The sequence below is a fragment of the Palaemon carinicauda genome, chromosome 4, assembly GCF_036898095.1.
Source record: "Palaemon carinicauda isolate YSFRI2023 chromosome 4, ASM3689809v2, whole genome shotgun sequence".
Taxonomy (NCBI): domain Eukaryota; kingdom Metazoa; phylum Arthropoda; class Malacostraca; order Decapoda; family Palaemonidae; genus Palaemon; species Palaemon carinicauda.
Window position 1 is genome coordinate 27,938,135 of NC_090728.1, and position 21,410 is coordinate 27,959,544.

The 21,410-nt window shown below is 41.6% G+C and overlaps 1 protein-coding gene and 1 long non-coding RNA gene across 7 annotated transcripts in view; one reads left to right on the forward strand and one right to left on the reverse strand.

Moving 5' to 3' along the window:
- LOC137639843 (calpain-5-like) overlaps positions 1–10,905 on the forward strand; it is a 257,729-nt gene extending 246,824 nt beyond the window's left edge. For all 4 annotated transcript variants that reach the window (XM_068372097.1, XM_068372099.1, XM_068372098.1 and 1 more), the window contains 2 exons: positions 4,422–4,561; positions 10,483–10,905. In XM_068372097.1, coding sequence (XP_068228198.1) covers positions 4,422–4,561; positions 10,483–10,665 — 323 coding nt within the window. In that variant the 3' untranslated portion in view covers positions 10,666–10,905. The remainder of the gene's footprint in view (positions 1–4,421; positions 4,562–10,482) is intronic.
- Positions 1–21,410, reverse strand: part of LOC137639845 (uncharacterized) — an 85,970-nt gene that overhangs the window by 47,538 nt on the left and 17,022 nt on the right. For all 3 annotated transcript variants that reach the window (XR_011044275.1, XR_011044276.1, XR_011044274.1), the window contains exon 3: positions 11,529–11,687. This is a non-coding gene — a long non-coding RNA (uncharacterized lncRNA). The remainder of the gene's footprint in view (positions 1–11,528; positions 11,688–21,410) is intronic.

Sequence of the window (21,410 nt, forward strand, 5' to 3'; positions counted from 1 at the left end):
TTTTTATTGAGTAAAAAAATTGCGTCTTCTTACAATGTTATGAAGAAAACAGCTCCCTTGATAATATCCCTAGAAAGATGAAGAGATATGTTAGGGGGACGATGGATTAACCTTCATTTGTTACTTAAAATTCCAAATGCACATTCAACATACCTTCTTCCTCTTTAGTACTTAAATGATAATTGAATACTCTTTTTTTTTCACTTAATTGTCTTCCTCTATATGGCCACATTTAAGTTTTCATTCACACCAAATTCTTCATTCCCTAAACATACATAAGGCACACATGGTTTCTAAAAACCAGACATTAGTTTTGCTTGGGGTAGAGAAAAGAGATTTTGATCAATATATCTCTGGAAAGGTGTACTTCGGAAAGTGGTCGAATCACATTCTTTCCTATGAGCTCCAATGTTCTTCAGTTGTTACTTCAGAAATTTTAAGTTATTAGAAAAATTATCATCCTTCTTCAGTTCTTCAAAGAGAGTAACATAAGTGCCCTGCATGTCTCTTTTGGGCATTGGATTCTCGATCGTCTCTTTCATAATACTACAGATAAAGGAAAAACAGGTCCCTCCTCTTATCCATCTTGTGTCACACTGCATATTGTTTTCAATATTTAAAAATATAATTGATCCCTGTAGGATGAGACGATGCAAATAAGCGATGTCAGCTACAGTAAAGGCAGCGTGTAGACTCCCCAAGTGCAGAAAAAAATTGCATAGTGTGAAAGGGGCCTAAGACCTTTATACCTCCCAAAACTCCAAAGCTTAGAGATAAAATGAAAAATTAAGGAAGGTGCCAGCTCCTTTAATAACATTGATTCTGACTTATAACAAAGGGAAAGCAGAATCATCTAGTTTTCTATGAACACTAATTATAACATCCTTCGGGAAAAATTACATGACATTTTTAGAAATTGGTAGGAAAGGTCTTATTGATAAAAATTAACATTTTCCCTGTACATAATTTTTAATATTAAAGACCATGAATCACAATAAGTAGAGGAAGCAAGGAGAGGAGGAGGAGGTAGGCCTGAAAGGATTAGCTTGTGTGGTAATATTCACAATGAAAACTCTAACAAATCCTACTTAATAAAAGGATATATGATGGGATAAGCTCCTGTGGAGGCATATGTCATTTATGATGGTGTTTGGCATGGATTAAACACCATGTGCTGGGATAAGCTCCTGTGGAGACATATGGCACTCATGATGGTGTATGGCATGGATGAAATGTGCTGGGATAAGCTCATTTGGTAGTATATGGTGAGGATTAAATACCATGAGCCATGTTGGGGTGGTACTGGCAGCAAGAGAGATCAGAAACATCATGCATTATTAGCTCATGAAAATGCCAAACACAACCAAAAGCCTTTAAGGATTAATAAGAGGACCTGATAGATGATTAGTTGTTTAAAAAAATTATTTTAGTTTTACAAAACAATGACTATAACTCATAATAAGAGACAGACACATTTTAACATAATGTATCCTGTATACTAAAATAAATTAAAATGCCCCAAACAATAAAATTTGATGAAAAGGTATTTTTACACAGGAAAAAAACCTATTAATGAGAAGGTGCTTTGTGGTCTCCTAGAAATTTCCTGTGAAAGGCTTGGTTGATTGATTGATTTGAAGTTTTCTGGCATCCTGACATCAATGAAAGGCTTGAACAGGGAATCCAATGTAACAGAAAATACCAAAGAAGTATTGCCCTCACTGCCCAAGGGCAGGGCCAGTGTAGCAATGTGCACAACAGGGACTTAGTAAGTATAAGGAATACCTATGGATTCAAGCTCTATTGAAACCATCACAGCACCTCTTATGCTGAAATACGTTGGACACAATGACACATCACTAAGAACAAACACTGTACTTGTCTACCATTTTTTATATTCGAGTAAGACTCGTATGTCTCCCTTTCAGGTAGTGTCTTATAAATACTGTACTCTATGTCCAAATAAACCTGTAATGCTCTGTATGTCCTGAAATAGCATATTAGCAAATAATGACGTTGAGAAAGCAATATTTTTCACATTGAAGTAAGGCTTATAAATCTCCCTATTCTACAGAAGGTTAGGGAGAATGGTGGGGTCTTGGAGACCAAATAGCACCTCCCAAAATAATTGTTTTTTCCTGTGTCAAAGCCCACTTTTTGGAGTTAATGTGCTGTGTGGCTTCCAAGAACCAATACCAGTAGAAACATTAGATTAGTCTCTTGTACCTTAACGAACACTCGTCTCCATCCAAGCAAACTAATAGTTCGTGCATACCTGGTGAACACAAAATAAAAAGTTGAAACTCATCTCATAGGAAAAGATTGGAGGGGGAACTAGATGACTGTCATGGTCTGTCTATTGAGGGGCCAGGATAGGTTTCCTGTTAGGTTAGGTTATCTCCCTTAAGTGCCACGGACAAGCAGAGCACCACACACAAATGTCATACCACTTGCATTTGTTTCAGGTAGTGACCTATAAATACTTAATGTCCAGATCGACCCACAAAGCTCTGCTTGTCCTGGAATTCTATACTATATTAGAAAAAAATGCTAATGAGGAAAATTTTTCTCTCATCATAGGTTTTAAAGATGGAGATAGGATCTGCCCTTTTGATGAGAGAGTTCATTAGAATATGGATATCCCTTGTAGAAAGGGGAATGTTGGTTTGTGTGTTTTAAAAGATTACTTTTTGCAGACATGGATCCCTGCAAGTATACCTGCAAGGTAGATACCGGTACTGAACCTCTGTAAAGCCATGATATAGAGAGGATCCACCTCTGGAGAGACTTTTCCTTTTTAGTTAGAAATAGGAGGTCAGGAGTTAGAATCAAAAGGCTGCCAGGAGTGGTGATGAAGAACTCAAGAACTTTTACTCTTTAGGTAAAGCTGCAAGATCGCTAACTCTTGGTCCCGAAGCCGAAGCTATTAGAATAATAGCCTTCTGAAATAACTCAGGAGACCAGGACACTGAAGAAGTTGGCCAGAATGGTTGTTGCAAGGGAAAAGATTTTGTAATCTTGTGGAACATGTCAGAGTCTAAATCCAAATTGAAAGCCTGCTTGAGAGGTTCTATTAATGCAGATTTGATATTAACATCATAAGTTTCTTTTCTTCAAAGAGGTGGACAAGAAAGGAAGTTGCCACATAAGGGTCAAGTAGATATTTAAAAATGAGATAGATAAATGGTAAAAATCTGTTTGAGTAAAAATACAAAGTAAACCAAATATACCAACCACTGTAATTTGTTAAAATATTTCTTAATACAGTAACATTACAGTAATTATACATTTTAGCATCACATAACACAATTTCTACTTATAATACTTCACATGCATCTGTGAAAATATTAATTTTTTATTGAAGTGTGGATAAGCAAAATACATGTTCATTAAATTGAATTGGTGGCACCAGTTACACTTGGAAGGCCCTTCTCTGTCATGATCTAGAGAAGATTGCTTACAAGGAAGCCTTCCTAGCAAATGTGGTAGTCTCATTTACCCATTCCAATGTGCATTGAACATTAGCCAACAATTTTGCACATCATTACCTTTCGAACCAACTTGTGTAATTTATTATTTCTAAGGGTAGAGTGTCTAAAAAATAAAATCTGTTTTTCTCATACTACACATTACTGTACCCTGGTTCCTTGTGTCTTTACATGTGACCTCATAAATACTTAGAATAGTATAATTATTTACGTCCTTTTTTCCCTGCTTATCTATTAGTTAATTACGTTATTCATTGCACTGTAAAGTATTTTGTGCACTCTTAATGAAACTCTGATGCAATTGCTCTTTGGTTGTTTTATGTCTATCCAGAGGTTATATTTCTTTTATTAACTATTTTCATCAATAATCTGTTTTGTATATTCTGTACTAGTCCTGCATTGTATACAGTTTGTTTCCCATGGACTTTTTTTTTTTTTTTAAAGAGTGTAATACACAAATGCAATAACAACACTTCAAGATACACAGTATTTACATCACTACCAGCTACTCTATGGAAATTGCATGTACCTCAGTTAATTTGAGTTAAGCTGGCTTTTCCAGAAATTTTACTGGCGAAGGTACCAATAAGCATTTTAAGGAAGATTTTTGTTTTTGAGAAGTCATAGTTTGTAAAACCTACAGAAATTTTCATTTTCAAATTTAAATTATGGGAGTAATTCAAATAAAATCAAAGCACTATAGCAAATCGTGAATATTCTTCATTGTACAAATCAGTCGTGTAATGGTCACGATAAATATTTATTTTAGTGTAATGTACTGTACTGTGTAACAGAAGTTACTTAGATTCATGTATTTGTGAATTCTGATTAGAAAACTGATTTTCTTGCAAAACCTTTTGTGGCATGGATTTTTAGAAGACCTGTACTTTTTAAAGTTGCCCCCTTAGAGAAGATATTTTTTAATTTCAACAGGAGAAGCAGATGCATATTGTATCATCAAATGTGAAGGAGAAACCGTCCGAACATCAATCGATAAAGCGACTGCAAACCCTACTTGGGATACCACAGCTATATTTTATAGAAAGAAACCTCAGGAGCCTATTGTTGTTGAAGTAAGTATTGTTGGAGTTTTGACCATTTAAGAGCCTTTTCACTTCTAAATGTTCCTGAATTACAGACCTGGTACTGGTGACAACACAAATTCATCAGTTTTAAGTAGCCTATCCTGTAGCTTTCAATTCCTTCTATCAAACTTCAAGAAAGAAGAATAGCACTCGCCCTACTGGGCTTGTATCCATGTAGATCAGAGCATCTATGGGTAGTTTACCTCATTCTCTGTGTTAGGCAAAGAATCCACACCTTGTCTTATTTACTGACATTTAGATAGATATCTCATTATTTTCTTCATATTAGTTCAAATACAGTGCATCAATCATTTTTATTTGCATTCGCTTTTGTATGCTTTTATATCAAATGGTAGTATAATTTTCTTCATAATCCAGATTTCCTTTTTTTATTTTTTGATAAAGGAGTACAGTAAGGTTCTGAAATATGCGTGTTTGAATTGTGTGATTCCCTTTTTATGCAGTCACTAGTTCTCAAGAAAAAAATTTCTGTATCTGTGAAGGTATTCAAAGTCTGCGTCATGTTCCACAAAACATATCAAATCTATTGTGTTTTCAAGTATTGGTAGGCCTAAGTACAGTGACTGATAATAATATGTAACCAAACCATATTTACCTTAAATTTTATTTGCATTATTTCTTAATAAATAGCCTAGTTGAGGAAATATTCCATATCAACAATGAAGTCAACTTTTATCGAAGTGAGTCCAGCTGACAAAATGTAAACATAGAGTTGTGATTACGCTCTCAGAAACCTTTATCTTTCTCTTTCTCTAGCCTTTTCATAATGTTAGTGGTAGTGTTGATGATGGTAGTAATATTTAGATTAGCATGATATTAATTTTCATTAAAAATTCATCATGATTCAAATTATCCTCCCTTTCTCCAATTTCGCACCATCTCTGTCATATTCAAACGTATACCAGTAATAAAATTTTTCAATAACTTTAAATTTAAAATTAGTCCAGTACTTTCTTTTTTTCAATGGTTCTCTAGTACATTTTTTCTTTTGCTGATGGTTCCATAATAGATGTGGGTACCAGTGTAGGAAAAGTATTTTGGAAATGGGATGTATTATTATCCTTTGTAACAGTTTAGAACTATCGTAAAATTTGTGTAGGAATCTTAGGGATATGGTAAGTAAAATATTTGTAATAACATAATATTTACTAAAAGCTCTTAGTGCCATAAGTTATAACTTGGATGTGTAAATAGGTTCGTTTGTTTGTTATGATCGGTGATGAAACACAAATGAATGAAAGTGGTAAGGTTTAGATGGCGTGTTTAGAAAAAACATTACTGTACTGTATATAAAATTGCATTCATTTGATTTACTTTGAAGTTCTAAGGAAAAGGTAAGTATAACAACATTAGTAATAAGAAAATCATTACATAAGCAATACTTGGTAAAATATCTGTTGCTGCAAAACTAACCTAAACACATGTGTAAATGCATTCATTTCTTTGTCATGATTGGAGATGAACGTAAACAAAACAATGATTTCCGTTTTAGGTAGCGTGCTTAGGAAAAGCATGATATAAAATTTCATTTATTTACCGGTAGTTAATTTTGGATTTTAAATAACACAGCAGAAGGTAGCCTATACACTGATGGTTTTGCAATTCACCAGTCATGTTATACAACAGATATGATTTAAATTCACTAAAATTTGTCCTAATTTTAGGTCTTCTCATACGTGGAAATTAAGGTATTTACAGCCATCCTGGGTGTAACTTTTCAAGTTGTTATAACTAAAAACTTTTAAATGTTTAATTCATTCGTAATAACAATTTCATATTAGAAAAAATACAGTATAGTACATAGAAAGTATTGTAAATTGGTAGTTAATGAGATTGACTGGGTAAGTTGCCGTTTGCCTTCTCCCTAATTGAGTTACTGTATTCCCATAATGTATTTCGAAATATGCGATTTTCCGTTTCTGCGAGGCTGTGGATTGACCAAATTCTCGCATAAATGGGGGACCCTACTGTACTTGCCAAAAAGTCTTTCAAGTGCCTTGGTACTGTAATAACCTGTGATTATACCATGTTTTCCGTAAGTCAACATGTTTCCCTTTCTACAAAGTCTTTCATTGCTGTGAACATTATTGACTGTGGGGATTTTTTTGGTGTTTGATAACTTATTATTCATTTTCCCATTAGATTATATATGCATCAGTGTACGATAAATAACACAAGTACTGTATTATTTTAAAATAGTAACTTGTTTCTCTAAAAGGCTAGTTTTCACTGTTTAGTTACCGGTATGTATTCACTTCCCTTATGTATTATTGATATATTTTGTACTCACCTGAGGTTTATGTGGCTTCCTTCTCAAAGCTAGCCAAATGTTGACGTTTATTTTAAAGATCTAAAATTGACCTTATAAAGTGGTGTATGGCCATAAGAGCACTTGGGCAAGCCAACAGTAGTGGCCATTTCAGTCTCGAATTTGAAACGTTCAACAGTCTTGACATCACTAGTCGCGAGTGGGAGGGGAGGGAATTATATGGACCTCATGAGAGTGTAGAAATGATTGATTTTATTATCAAAATTCTGTTTATTTTCATGATTCTCACAAGAGATTCATATGGCTGACTTCTACACACTGATGTAGGTGTGATACTGAAAGGAAGAACTAATCAGTCTAATACCTTAGTCTTAAATACTTGCATCTATTAGCTGAAACCCATTTCTAATAAACATGCAGAAAGCTGACAAGTCTCACACAAATCTCAAATCCAGACTGAGAATAATCTAATACTAAATACCCATGAGGATTTAAAGATTAATACCATTTAAGGGAATTTGAAAAATACAAGTTACCGCTAAACATACACTTTCAACACTATATTAGACCAATATAGCCACCACAACACTTGGCAACTCTCATTGAGAAAATGAATGCTAAACTATAAGTTATACAAATGTTACCGTTACCGTTACCGATCCCATAATCCACCAGGATCGTAGGGGCGCTGCACGGTGGAACACCGCAATAGGAGCCTCCACTTGTCACGGTTGTGTGCGAGTGCCTGGGTCTGGGCGAAGGTTTTTCCTGTCCATTCAGCAATGTTGTCGGTCCACCTCTTTCTCTGCCGCCCCCTTCTCCTCTTCCCCTGAACTGTTCCCTGGAGAATTGTCTTGGACAGGCCGCTTGATCTTGTTGTGTGGCCACACCATTTTAGTTTTCTCCTCTTCACTGTGGACAGCAGATCTTCATAGCGTCCTAAGTGTTGTCTCACTCTTCTGTTGACTTCTTCATTTGTGACATGCTCAATGTAGGAGATGCCAAGCACTCGTCTGAAGCATCTCATTTCTGCAGCTTGGATTTTTCTCTGTAGCTCTGCCGTCAGTGTCCAGGATTCACAAGCATACAGAAGGATGGAAATGACTAGGGCATGCAATAGTCTCAATTTGGATTTGACAGCGATGTTTTTGTCTTTTCAGATTGGATTCAGTTTTGTTAGCGCCGCTGTTGTTTGCGCGATTCTTGCATGGACTTCTGGTTTGGATCCTTCTTGGCTGATGATTGCACCAAGGTACTTGAATTGTTGGACTGTTTCAAGTTGTTGACCACCGACCACGATTTTTGCTTTGATTGATTCGTCGCTGTTTCTCATTAGCTTTGTTTTTTTAGCACTGATTTCCATTCCGTATCTGGTTGATGTTTCATCCAGATGTTTCACGAGGTTGACCAGCTCATCTTCGTTCCCTACCAGGCCGTCAATATCATCAGCAAACCAAAGGTTGCTGATTGTTCGTCCTCCGATGCTAAGTGTGCTCACATGATCTTCGAGTGCATCTGTCATAATTTGTTCAAGGAAGATGTTGAACAGGATTGGTGACAGAAGGCAGCCTTGGCAGACACCTACTGAAGTGTGGAACCATTCGCCTATTTTGCCTTGGGCAAGGACCGCGCTGGTTGCTTTATTGTACAGTTGTTGGATCGTCTGTATCAGTTTTTTTCCCATGTTGTACCTGTTCATTGTGGCCCAGAGGGCATCATGCCATACGCGGTAAAATGCCTTATTTTGTCGTCAATGAATAAGTGGAAGATGTCTTGCTGGTGTTGGCTGTACTTCTCACACAGAACTCGAAGATTGAAAATCTGTTCCGTTGTGCTCCTTCCTCTCCTAAACCCAGCTTGTTCTTCGGCAATGATCTCTTCTGCCTGGGGTCTCATTCAGTTCAGAATGACTCTCAACATCACTTTGCTTGCGTGGCTGATAAGGCTAATCGTTCTATAGTTTTGGCATTGCTGTAAGTTGCCTTTCTTGGGAAGCGTGATGATGAGGGACTGTGTCCAGGGTGTGGGCCATTCACCTGTCTGCCAGATCTCTTGGGAAGCGTGATGATGAGGGACTGTGTCCAGGGTGTGGGCCATTCACCTGTCTGCCAGATCTTGTTGCAGATGCTAGTGAGGATGTCAGTCACTGTCTCTCCGCCATGCTTTATAAGTTCTGCAGGGATGTTGTCTACTCCTGCAGCTTTTCCATGTTTTAGCGATCTGATTGCTTCCTCCACTTCTTCTCTCAGTACTGGGAAGTCGTCGTTGTTAGATGATTTGTGGCACGAAGTTACATTGGAATCTCCATTGGTCTGGTAGTTGTAAAGGTCGGAACAGTACTCTGTCCACCTTTTGAGTATGTCTTCTTCTTCCGTGAGGTAGTTCCCTGCTTTGTCTTGGATGGTACTGACTCATGCTTGCTTTGTTTTTGTTAGATCTTTCACGATTTGGAACGCTCGCCTACTGTTGTTCTTCTCCAGCTTTTCCTCAATTTCTGTACACTGTTTTCCAATCCAATCTTCTTTGGCTTGGTTCATGCTTTTTCTTATCTTGCGGTTGATTTCTCTGTACTCTGTTGCTCCGGTCGGTGTAAGTAGTTTAATTAATACAAATTCTTGCCTAATAGCCATTCTAATATGCTTATACAGTACCAAAACATCACCAACAGCTACCTAATGCCTAGTAAAACCAGGCTTATTTTACATAGTATTCAGCAAAAAACAATTTAGCACACCACTGAGCAGCAGCTACCAAAACTCCTTCCAAATTAAGATTTCTACAGAAATTAAGGGAAGTAGCCTTACTCCTAATATAACTCAAACCTTTAAGGCCCTCATCTGACCTAAATCCAATTCTTTGCAAGCTTTGGTTTCTAAACCCCTATTAAGTAACCACAAAGTATTCTTGGAGAGAGGATGCTCTGGAATTCTAATCCCACAAAACAAATTAGTAATGTTATCCATAATATTTTTAGCTTTGTCTAAATAAAGCTTAACCATCATAATTTGATTTAAAAATTAACTCTCTGATTAAGATAGTTATTATTAATCATCTTCTTCTTTGTCTGCATTTTTTCCCACTTCTATGCGGGGTCGATACTTCTGGTCAGCTTTCTCCATCTACCTCTGTCCCACACCTCATCACCGGTTAATCCCTTTGATCGAAGGTCATCCTTGATACAGTCCACCCACCTTCACTTTGGTCTCCCTTTCCTTCTCATTCCCTGTACCTCCATTTCCATTACTCTCCTTCCAATATACTGTTCATCTCTTCTCATGACATGACCGTACCACCTCAGTCTACTTTCTAGGATCTTATCTGAGGTGGTACGGTCATGTCATGAGAAGAGATGAACAGTATATTGGGAGGAGAGTAATGGAAATGGAGGTACTGTACTTAAAATCTGGTATTTTTTGCCTTAATTCTCTCAAATAGTAATGAATCGTGTCAAAATGGATGTTGTCACTACATTATTGTATTATCACAGTAGCATTAATATTATGTCTTGTAATAAATCTTCCATCATTTTGATTTTCAGTGAATCTGTTTAGTTTCTGGTGCATTAATTCTAAATGGAGGAATCCAATTGAAAAGAAATTTATAAATATTTTTCCAACAGATCTGGAATAACAATATGCTGATGGATAGTTTCATCGGCCGATGTGAGATTCTCGCGCCAATTAATCCCGCTGTTACTCAGGTTGAACTTCCAATATATGGGAGACGAAAAGAGAAAGCAATGGAAAAACCAGGAACTCTTATTGTGCAAGTGTACAGTGATGATGACTTGGTCAGCATTTGATCTTCCATGACAAAATGTGAAATATATATATTTTGTGTAATAATTACTATCTTTGTGTACATTTCTTCAGCCAATGATATAAATGGTTTATAATTTTTTCTATCTTTATTTGCGAAGGAATTCATTGGCTTTTTTTGTATGTATTATATTTCCTTTTGTTGGTGCTTTTTTAATACATTGAAATAAAGTTCATACATGGTAAATTAAGATTTTGCTAATAAAGGTGTGTTATTATTAAAATTTATCTTTTCTATATTAAAATTCCTATAAGGACATCTTGTCACGTTAGTAATTTGAGAAGATTTTATCATTACTATAAAGATATGATAAAAATATTAACAGATTAAGTTTAAAAAACTCTTTAGTGAAGAAAACAAATGGACGATTTAATTATGAAATGGAAATTGATTTACTTAAATTTTTACACAAGATCATCTTTATGTCTCTTTTCCAGTAAATTAGTATGATTATTAATATCTATAATTCCAAAGGCCCGTATTAAATCATATTACAAGAAGCTTCATGGTAAACTCATTGTTATGCTTTCTCAAGTTCTGCACAGCATCACAAGGTGTCATATTAGTATGAAATAGAACAAGACTACAGTACATAGCCAACTCATGACATGTGAACAGTATTACATTATATGATTTTAATAATGACAAATGGTAATCACATTTCATTGTGAAATGACAAATACTTAAGGCAGTAGTTTTAGCACAATTTTGAGAAAGGCTGGTTATATTCTCATTCACAATCTTAAAAAATATTGTATACTTTTCTCAGCAGATAATCATACAAATGGTTTCTTTTTAAACACAAAATCAATTTTCTTATACAAACTCAATTTTACATGGCCTTACCTGCTTATAGTGATGTTCTGAAACACTAAACTTGATAGAAAAGAAAGAAGGTGATCTTCCAATCCATGCATGCTAGCACATGTGCAAATGGCTTCATAGGTCTTCCAGAGGTAAATGTACCACTTCTTTTGATGTCTGATTGGCTGAAGGAACACAATGCTAAAAGGAGGGTAATACAGGTAAGGTTAATAGCTTTGTATTGAAACTCCCATTTTAAAACATTACACTTGCTTCATCACAAACTTATTACTTTGACTTATCCACGATATAAATTTTGGTGGGATGAACAAGATGAAGCCTCAGCGAGGTGAAAGGGTCCAGATCAGAGATTCCGCGATAAATAGTTATAAACATTGAATTTTCAATATCAAACTTACCCGATGATCATATAGCTGCATCCCTGCTGCCCGACAGAAAAAATCTACGGGCGGAATACGCCAGCGATCGCTATACAGGTGGGGGTGTACATCAACAGCGCCATCTGTCAAGTAGGTACTCAAGTACTCGATGTCAACAAAGAACCAATTTTCCCTCTGTCGTGCCACAGGCAAGACCTACTAAATACGCCGTCCCTAACTGGATTTGTTTTCACAACGATTTGGTGAAGTACACTATTCCAGTTTTGAGCTTTCGCTATGCAGGGGTTTTATCTTCATTTCAAAACTTGAACTCGTTTTGGATAGATTTAATTATGGTGATGAAGAGAGTATGGACTCTCTTTCACTTTTAAATGGCCGACCCTTCCCTTAGACGGAAGTGTTGGTGACGAAGAGAGTATGGACTCTCTTTCACTTTTAAATGGCCGACCCTTCCCTTAGACGGAAGTGTGTTTAGGTTTTTGGTAATTTTGCTTAACAAGTTATAGATCTATTTATTTTATATCTCTCCGCCTTTATAGGCCTCTTCGATTAACTTTCCATTTATTATAAACTTATAAAAATTAATTTTTATGTTTGTTTATATGCGACCTTTCCTAATAGTAGGCGGTCCTTACTTGGAACCGAAGTTAATTAACATTGAGCCCGTCATATCGTATTTACCTTTTAAGAATTTATACTTTTTTAATTTTAATGTTTTGAAAGAATTTCTTTGATAGTCTCGTACTGTTTTCAAAGATGAACTAACGTTTAGTTTAGTCTCCGCAGTTGTTGACGTTCAGAACGTTCAACATGCGCTCTATCGTTACGATAGAGAGAGAGTTTTTCACGGTTTCACGTTGCAGTAAGAGTAAACCGATTCTAGCGTTTCGTTCATTCTTTCTTAGCTTAAATGGTTTAAATTCTAATAAAGGAACTTTTTATTTGGGAAACCTTTCAGTTTTTTCCTTTAGCAAATAATATGTTTTAACGATATATAATTGGGCTCTTCTCTCAGGTTCTAAGTCAAGAGAGAAGAGAGAGAGAGATAGAGACGGAGGGAGAGAGAGGAGAATAAACGTTTCGTTCAAGCGGGTAACATTGTTCTCGTTTTTTACTCTTCTCCCTAGTCGCTGTAGGGGAAGTAGGTAAAACGTTTCTAGAGTTTTATTCTTGTTCCCAGGCTTTATGCGGTGAGAGATTTTAAACGTAGTTTATTTGATCTAGTGTTTAGTCTCTTTTCCAGCCACTGAATTCTTTATCTTTAATTATGTTTTTCTGTTGCATTGTAAAACTCTTTTCGCAATTACTACCTTTTAATGAAGGATAGGATTGCGTGTTTCAGGTAGAAATCAGTTAAAGTTTCGATTTCAGTGAAATAAGTGCAAACAGAAAATCAAAAGTGATAAAGTGATATGCGCAAAGTGTTACAGTGTTGCGTTCGAGGGTTCGTCTGTTCGTGCCAGTTGTTCACCTAGTCCGGGACCTCTTACAAGCTCCCAAGCCCAGGGGAGAAGTAATGTCGAACGACTTATGGGTTCCACAGGCCTTGATCGACGAACAGACGTTTCCCTCGGTGGTTTCGGGTGTATCTACACACGTTGCCGACGTGATCGCCCCACCCACACAAAGACGAGAGAGCCCATTTATTCCTCGTCTGCGGAAGAGGTTTCTCGCAGAAACCATGGACCAAATCTTGCAGCTTTTTAAGTGCAAGTCGGTCCCTTCCGCGCAAGTCCAACGGCCTAGGTGTAGCCACTGGGTCAGTTCGGATTCGCTGCAGTCATCCGACGACTGCACACCTCCCAAGAGAGGCAAGGTGGTACCGCAACAGGCAGTAACTCCGTCTGTTGCCGCACCAGCTGTTTTAGACCCTCAGTCACAACGGACAGTAGCTCCGTTTGTTGCCTTCATGCAGGAGTATCGTGCTGAGAAGGTTGACACTGCACCTGTTAACCTACAACCTGCCACGGTTGTGCGCTCAGCAGATACTGCGGCTGCCTGCTCCCACACTCCACCTGTGAGAGCTCCACCACCGATGCGCAGTCGACCCTGCCAGACGCATGTTCATGCTGCACCCTCCGTTGTCATGCGTGAGCTACCGCATCAGCAGTGGGAAGGTGCTGTCAAGCTGCCGTGTTTTGACGCAATGCGGCATGCTCCGCAACCCACGGCAGTCCCTCCCACGCACCAGCACTCCGCTTTTGTTGTTGCCAGCTCCCACACTCCGACTGCGGAGAAGGGTGACGATGCACCCGTTGGCCTACAGCCTGCCACGGTTGTGCGCCCAGCATGGCTGCCTGCTCCCACACTCTTGTTGTGAGAGCTCCTCCACCCATGCACAGTCGACCCTGCCAGACTCATGCTGACTCCCACAGACACACGGAGCACTCCGTTACCGTGCGTGAGCTACCACAAGCTGCCGTGTTTTGACACGGTGTGTCAGCCTCCGCAACACACTGTGGTTACCGCCACTCGCCCGCAGCAGACTAGTCAGTCAGGAGTTGAGGCTTCCCCACACAGCTTTGGTTGTTGCCAACTCACACGTTGCCTTCTGGTCTGCTACTAATGCACCAGTGCTGTATGTCCTCACGCACCTGTTGTGGTTGACAGTTCAGTTTTTGACAGTTCACAGACTGTCGAGCAGTTACTTAACGTTGCCTTCTGGTCTGCTGCTTATGCACCAGTGAAACCCTCACTGAGATAACCTAGCTTTTCTCGGACATGGTTCCTGTAGATGAGAAAGTGCTGTTCTCCCTCCTTCTGACATTCCCTTGAGGACTCTGTCATTTGGAGAGGAGCCTTAAGCTGCTTAGCCTCCTATGGTCTTTAATTAAGCATAACATGCTTCCAGGGATGGTAAATGGTTCCGCTTCAGTCGCTAACCCCGTCTGTTGCCACACCTGCTCCCATAGACCTTGGGCTTTGTTGCAAGACATGCAGTCCAAGCTTAGTCCTTGATAGAGGATTTTTTACGGAGAAGAACCTTCTAGCCAACAACCTTCCTACCGGTTGGTTGTACGCCCGGTTGACGCTGAGGTATCCTACTCACGTCCGCCAGTTGAGATGGTTCCTCCACCGGTGCGACCCAGTGTGGGTTTCCAGTCGCACGTTGACGTTAAGCGACTCTCGGAGGTGGTTGTGGACGTTCAGTGTGTCACTAGGAAGAGGTTCAACAACCAGCAGAGGTGACTTGTTGTGACGCAGTGCGGCAACCTCAGCAACCCGATAAGGGGTTGTCTGCACAACCCAGACAGTCTAGACAGTTTCGGGTTGTCGCTGTACTTCCTCGCGTCCCCATGGTTGACAGTTCACAGACTGTGCAGCAGTACCATGATCTTGTGTCCGGCTCCGTCACGCATCCACCAGTGCGACCGGATTCAGCGAGTCAGACGTTGCCCACTCCGTTGCCGTTTCCTCATCAGTTTCGGATGAGGAACCCTCTGATGAGGACATGGCTGAACAAGACGATCAACCCCCAGCCCTGCTATCCATACAGAAGATGCTGAAGAAGGAACACGGCCCTGTCAGGCTGTGGATGAGTCTGGTTAGGACACTGTCATCCGTGGTTCAATTGGTTTCACTTGGAAGACTACACCTCCGTCCTCTTCGGTATCATCTAGCTCTTCACTGGAAAAGGACAAGACGCTAGAAGCGGTCTCGATCCCGGTTTCCGGAAGATAAGTCTGGTCTGACTTGATGAAAGGACTTTATCAACCTTTGAAAGGGTCTTCCCCTGACTGTTCAGACTCCCAACCACGTTCTCTTCTCAGACGCATCGGACGTAGGCTGGGGTGCGACCTTAGGCGGTAGGGAATGCTCGGGATTATGGAACTCGAGTCAAAGGACAATGCATTTCAACTGCAAGAAGCTTCTGGCAGTACGTCTGACCTGGAAAAGCTTCAGGTCTCTCCTTCAAGGCAAAGTAGTGGAGGTGAACACGGTCAACTCCCTGCTTTGAGGTACATCTCCTAGCAAGGAGGGACCTACTCTCTGACATGGTACGAGTTCGCAAGTGACCTCCTCTCCTGTTCAACAGGTCTAGACTTTTCACTAGTAACGAGTTTCATCCAAGGCAACTTGAATGTCTTAGCAGATTGTCTCAGTAGGAAGGGACAATAATTCCAACATATTGGACCCTCCACAAGGATGTATGCAAGAGACTTTGGGTCACCTGGGGCCAGCCAACCATAGATCTCTTCGCAACCTCGATGTCCAAGAGGCTCTCAATACTTTGCTCACCTATCCCGGACCCAGCAGTAGTTCTTATAGATGCCTTTCTACTAGATTGGTCTCATCTAGATCTATATGCATTCCCTCCGTTCTAGATTGTCAACAAGGTACTGCAGAAGTTCGCCTCTCACGAAGGGACAAAGTTGACGCTAGTTACTTCCTTCTGGCCCGCGAGAGAATAACTTACCGAGGTACTTCGATGGCTAGTAGACGTTCCCAGATCTCTTCCCCTAAGGGTGGACCTGCTACGTCTGCCACGCGTAAAGAAGGTACTCCAAGGCCTCCACGCTCTTCGTCTCACTGCCTTCAGAGTATCGAAAGACTCGAGAACTAGAGGTTTTTCGAAGGAGGCAACCAGAGCGATTGCTAGAGCAAGGAGAACATCCACCCTTAGAGTCTACCAATCGAAGTAGGAAATCTTCCGAAACTGGTGCAAGTCAGTATCCGTATCCTCGACCAGTACCTCTGTAACTCAAATAGCTGACTTCCTCTTATATCTGAGGAAAGAGCGATCTCTTTCAGCTCCCACTATCAAGGGTTACAGAAGCATGTTGGCATCAGTCTTCCGTCACAGAGGCTTAGATCTTTCCAACAATAAAGATCTACAGGACCTCCTTAAGTCTTTTGAGACCACGAAGGAGCGTCGTTTGGTTACACCTGGTTGGAATTTAGACGTGGTTCTAAGATTCCTTATGTCAGACAGGTTCGAACCACTTCAATCAGCCTCCCTGAAAGATCTCATCTTTAAGACTCTTTTCTTGATATGCTTAACCACAGCTAAAAGAGTCAGTGAGATTCATGCCTTCAGCAAGAACATCGGATTCTCATCCGAAACGGCTACATGTTCTACATCTTGGTTTTCTAGCCAAACACGAGCTGCCTTCTCGGCCTTGACCAATATCGTTCGATATTCCAAACTTATCGTATGGTTGGAAATGAACTAGAAAGAGTATTATGTCCTGTAAGAGCTCTTAAGTTCTATTTTAAAACCTTTACGAGGCCCGTCTGAAGCTTTATGGTGTTCAGTTAAGAATCCATCTTTGCCTATGTCAGAGAATTCTTTATCCTATTTTTATCAGACTGTTAATACGAGAAGCTCATTCCCTTCTGAATGAGGAAGACCAAGCTTGGCTGAAGGTAAGGACACACGAAGTTAGAGCTGTCACAACTTCCGTGGCCTTTAAACAAAATAGATCTCTGCAAAATATATTCGACGCAACCTATTGGAAAAGCAAATCAGTGTTCGCGTCTTTTATCTTTAGAATGTCCAGTCTCTTTACGAGAACTGCTACACTCTGGGACCATTCGTAGCAACGAGTGCAGTAGTGGTGGGGGCTCCACCACTACAATTCCCTAATTCCAGAACCTTTTTAATCTTTCTCTTGAAATATTTTGGGTTGTCCGGAAGGCTAAGAAGCCTTTCGCATCCTACTTGATTTGGCGGGTGGTCAAAATCATTTCTTGAGAAGCGCCTAGATTAGAGGTTTTGATGAGGACCTTTAGTATGGGTTGCAACCCTTCATACTTCAGCTCCTAGGAGTCGCTCAGCATCCTATGAGGATCGCGAGGCTCAGTAAGGAAGACGTACTTAAAAAGGCAGAGTAATTGTTCAAGTCGTCTTCCTTACCAGGTACTTATTTATTTTATGCTTGTTATTTTGAATAACTGCTAAAATGAAATACGGAATACTTAGCTCATAATGTCAACTTGTAATGCTGGTCTCTACCCACCCCCCTGGGTGTGAATCAGCTATATGATCATCGGGTAAGTTTGATATTGAAAAATGTTATTTTCCTTAGTAAAATAAATTTTTGAATATACTTACCCGATGATCATAAATTAAAGGACCCACCCTTCCTCCCCAATAGAGAACCAGTGGGACAGAGGAGAAAATTGGTTCTTTGTTGACATCGAGTACTTGAGTACCTACTTGACAGATGGCGCTGTTGATGTACACCCCCACCTGTATAGCGATCGCTGGCGTATTCCGCCCGTAGATTTTTTCTGTCGGGCAGCAGGGATGCAGCTATATGATCATCGGGTAAGTATATTCAAAAATTTATTTTACTAAGGAAAATAACATTTTTCATAACCATACAAACCTTAGCTATTTACATTGGGTTTTCCTTTTAGCGTAACTGAAATGACGAGCCAATAGTTTTTAACGAGGGTTAATTACCCCCGCGCTAGTTAGCGGGGGTAGGGGAAGGGATAGCTTGCTACCCCTCCCCCCCCACACACCGGTGATTTGCTTCACTTCACTTAGAGGTAGGACTTGACTTGGGGGCCAGGGTTGGCGGGCAAATATGTGTAAATAGCTAAGGTTTGTATGGTTAGGAAAAATACAAATTATCTCCGAATTTGTCATTTGTTCCGTAACCGAAATACAAACCACGCTATTTACATTGGGTGACTTACCCCTTAGGAAGGGTGGAAAGTCCCCAGCCTTACTGACTTCGGCTTTGCCCGGGGACTCCATCCCTCAGTAAGTAGCACTTGAGAGAAGGAGCCCCTGCACCTCACAAGTTCCTTGCTTCGCTAGGAACGAGTGGCCTACATAAGTTGTGTGTGGAGGAAAGTGTGACTCGTCCTATGAAGTTGACCTTGAGACCTTTAGATAGGAATCTAGGATAGGACGTTCCCAATACCACCTCGTCAGGGTATGGGGGACGCAACAGTATTAAGCTTAATACTAGGAGCACAAGGAAGCATGGGTTACCTGCAGAGGTCGAGGTCAGCTATGCGAGGACCAGGATGCTGCTTTCCCAAAAGAGGGGAGAATGAAGAAAGAAGTAAGGGTCAGACATACTCTTTCATTCACGCAGATTAAAACCGGGTAACAACGCCCTCAACCTACTGCTACTTGTCCATAAAGAAGCCTGAGGTTAGACCAGCTGTTGCGCAGCCACCACAGGGCCGATAGAAAACGTATCGAGGCTCCTGTGGGTCACGTCCTGCAGGTAGTGGGCTGTGAAGGTCGTCTGACGCTTCCAGACCCCAGCTTGAAGCACCTGCGTCACAGAGAAGTTTCTCTTGAAGGCCAGGGACGTAGCAACACCCCTGACATCTTGTGCCCTAGGGCGACGTGACGGAGGAGGGTCTGGATTCAAGGCGTGGTGGATAACCCTTCGAATCCAAGCTGAGATGGTGTTCCTGGTGACCCTCCTCTTCGTCCTGCCTGTGCTCACAAACAATGCTCGCATTTGAGGACGGACTGCAGCCGTTCTCTTCAAGTAATACCTCAGACACCTCACTGGATATAGTAGCAGCTGGTCTGGGTCGCTTGTTACAGAGCGGAGACTCGCGATCCTGAAAGAGTCGAACCGAGGATCCGGCACTCCAGGAATCTGAGTCTTGGCCACAAACTCAGGGACGAACCTGAACGTTACCTCCCCCCATCCCCTTGAATGGGCGATGTCGTACGAGAGACCATGAAGTTCACTAACCCGCTTGGCCAAAGCCAAAGCGAGTAGGAAAGCCGTCTTCCAAGACAGGTGGCGATCGGAGGCCTGGCATAATGGTTCGAAGGGAGGTCTCTTAAGAGCCCTGAGGACCCGAACCACGTCCCAAGGAGGAGGTGTCACTTCCGACTGGGGGCAGGTAAGCTCATAGCTACGTATGAGTAGAGAGAGTTCTAGCGAGGAAGAAATGTCCACGCCTTTCAGCCTGAAGGCCAAGCTTAAGGCTGAGCGATAGCCTTTCACTGCCGAGACAGAAAGGCGCATTTCCTCCCGCAGATATACGAGGAAGTCCGCTATTGCTGGAATAGTGGCATCGAGTGGAGAGATACCCCTCCCACGACACCAACCACAAAAGACTCTCCACTTCGCCTGCTAGACTCCCTCAGAGGACCTTCGCAGGTGCCGAGACATTCTCTCCGCAACCTGTTGCAAAAAGCCTCTCTCCGTGAGGAGACGCTGGATAGTCTCCAGGCGTGAAGCCGAAGCAAGGCCACGGCCTTGTGAGGGACGTTGGAGTGGGGTTGTCTGAGAAGCTCGTGTTGTGGAGGAAGTTCCCTCGGGAGCTCCGTCAGGAGCTGCAGAAGGTCCGGGAACCATTCCGCGTGATGCCATAGCGGAGCTACCAGAGTCATCGAACAGTTGACCGATAGTCTGGTCCTGTTGAGCACCTTTCTCATCAGACAGAACGGTGGGAAGGCGTACACGTCGATGTTGTCCCACCGTTGCTGGAAAGCATCTTGCCAGAGAGCCTTGGGGTCCGGGACTGGGGAGCAGTATAGAGACAGCTTGAAATTCAACGCTGTCGCGAACAGGTCCACGGTCGGGGAACCCCACAAAGTCAGGACTTTGTTGGCTATCTGAGGATCCAAAGACCACTCGGTACTCACTATCTGCGAGGCCCTGCTCAGACTGTCGGCGAGCACATTCCTCTTGCCAGGAATGAAGCGAGCTGATAGTGTTATCGAGTGGACTTCGGTCCACCTCAGAATCTCTACTGCAAGATGGGATAGCTGCTGCGAAAAAGTGCCTCCCTGCTTGTTGATATAAGCCACTACCGTGGTGTTGTCGCTCATCACCACCACGGAATGACCCGCCAGGGTCCGTTGGAACTGTTGAAGAGCCAGAAAGACGACCTTCAATTCTAGCAGGTTGATGTGCAGGCACTTTTCTGATTCTGACCAAAGGCAGGTCCTCTGGTTCAGAACGTGCGCCCCCCACCCTTCTTTTGATGTGTCCGAAAACAATGTCAATTCTGGGGGGAGGACGAGAAGACTCACTTCCTTCCGCAGGTTCTCGTCGACCAGCCACCACCGCAAGTCCGTCCGTTCCAAAGATCCTATCGGGACCTGAACGTCCGGGGAATCGGATCCTTGGTTCCACCGGGACTTGAGCCGCCACTGCAGGGATCTCATCCTGAGGCGGCTGTTTGGAACCAGACGAGCCAGGGAGGACAGGTGACCTAAGAGACGCAACCACGATTGGGCGGGAAGCTCTTCTCGCCTGAGGAAGGGTTCCGCCACCCTCCTCAGCCTTGCTATCCTGTCGTCTGATGGAAAGGCTTTGTGGAGATTGGTGTCTATCAGCATGCCTAGATAAACCAGTCGTTGGAACGGCTGCAGAGAGGACTTCTCGAGGTTTACCACAATCCCCAGATCCTGGCAAAGACCTAGAAGCCTGTCTCGGTGCCGAAGAAGGGTCGACTCCGAGTCTGCTAGGATCAGCCAGTCGTCCAGATAGCGAAGGAGACGAATGCCGTTCCTGTGCGCCCAAGATGAAATCAGGGTGAGCACTCTGGTGAACACCTGAGGAGCTGTGGAGAGACCGAAACACAG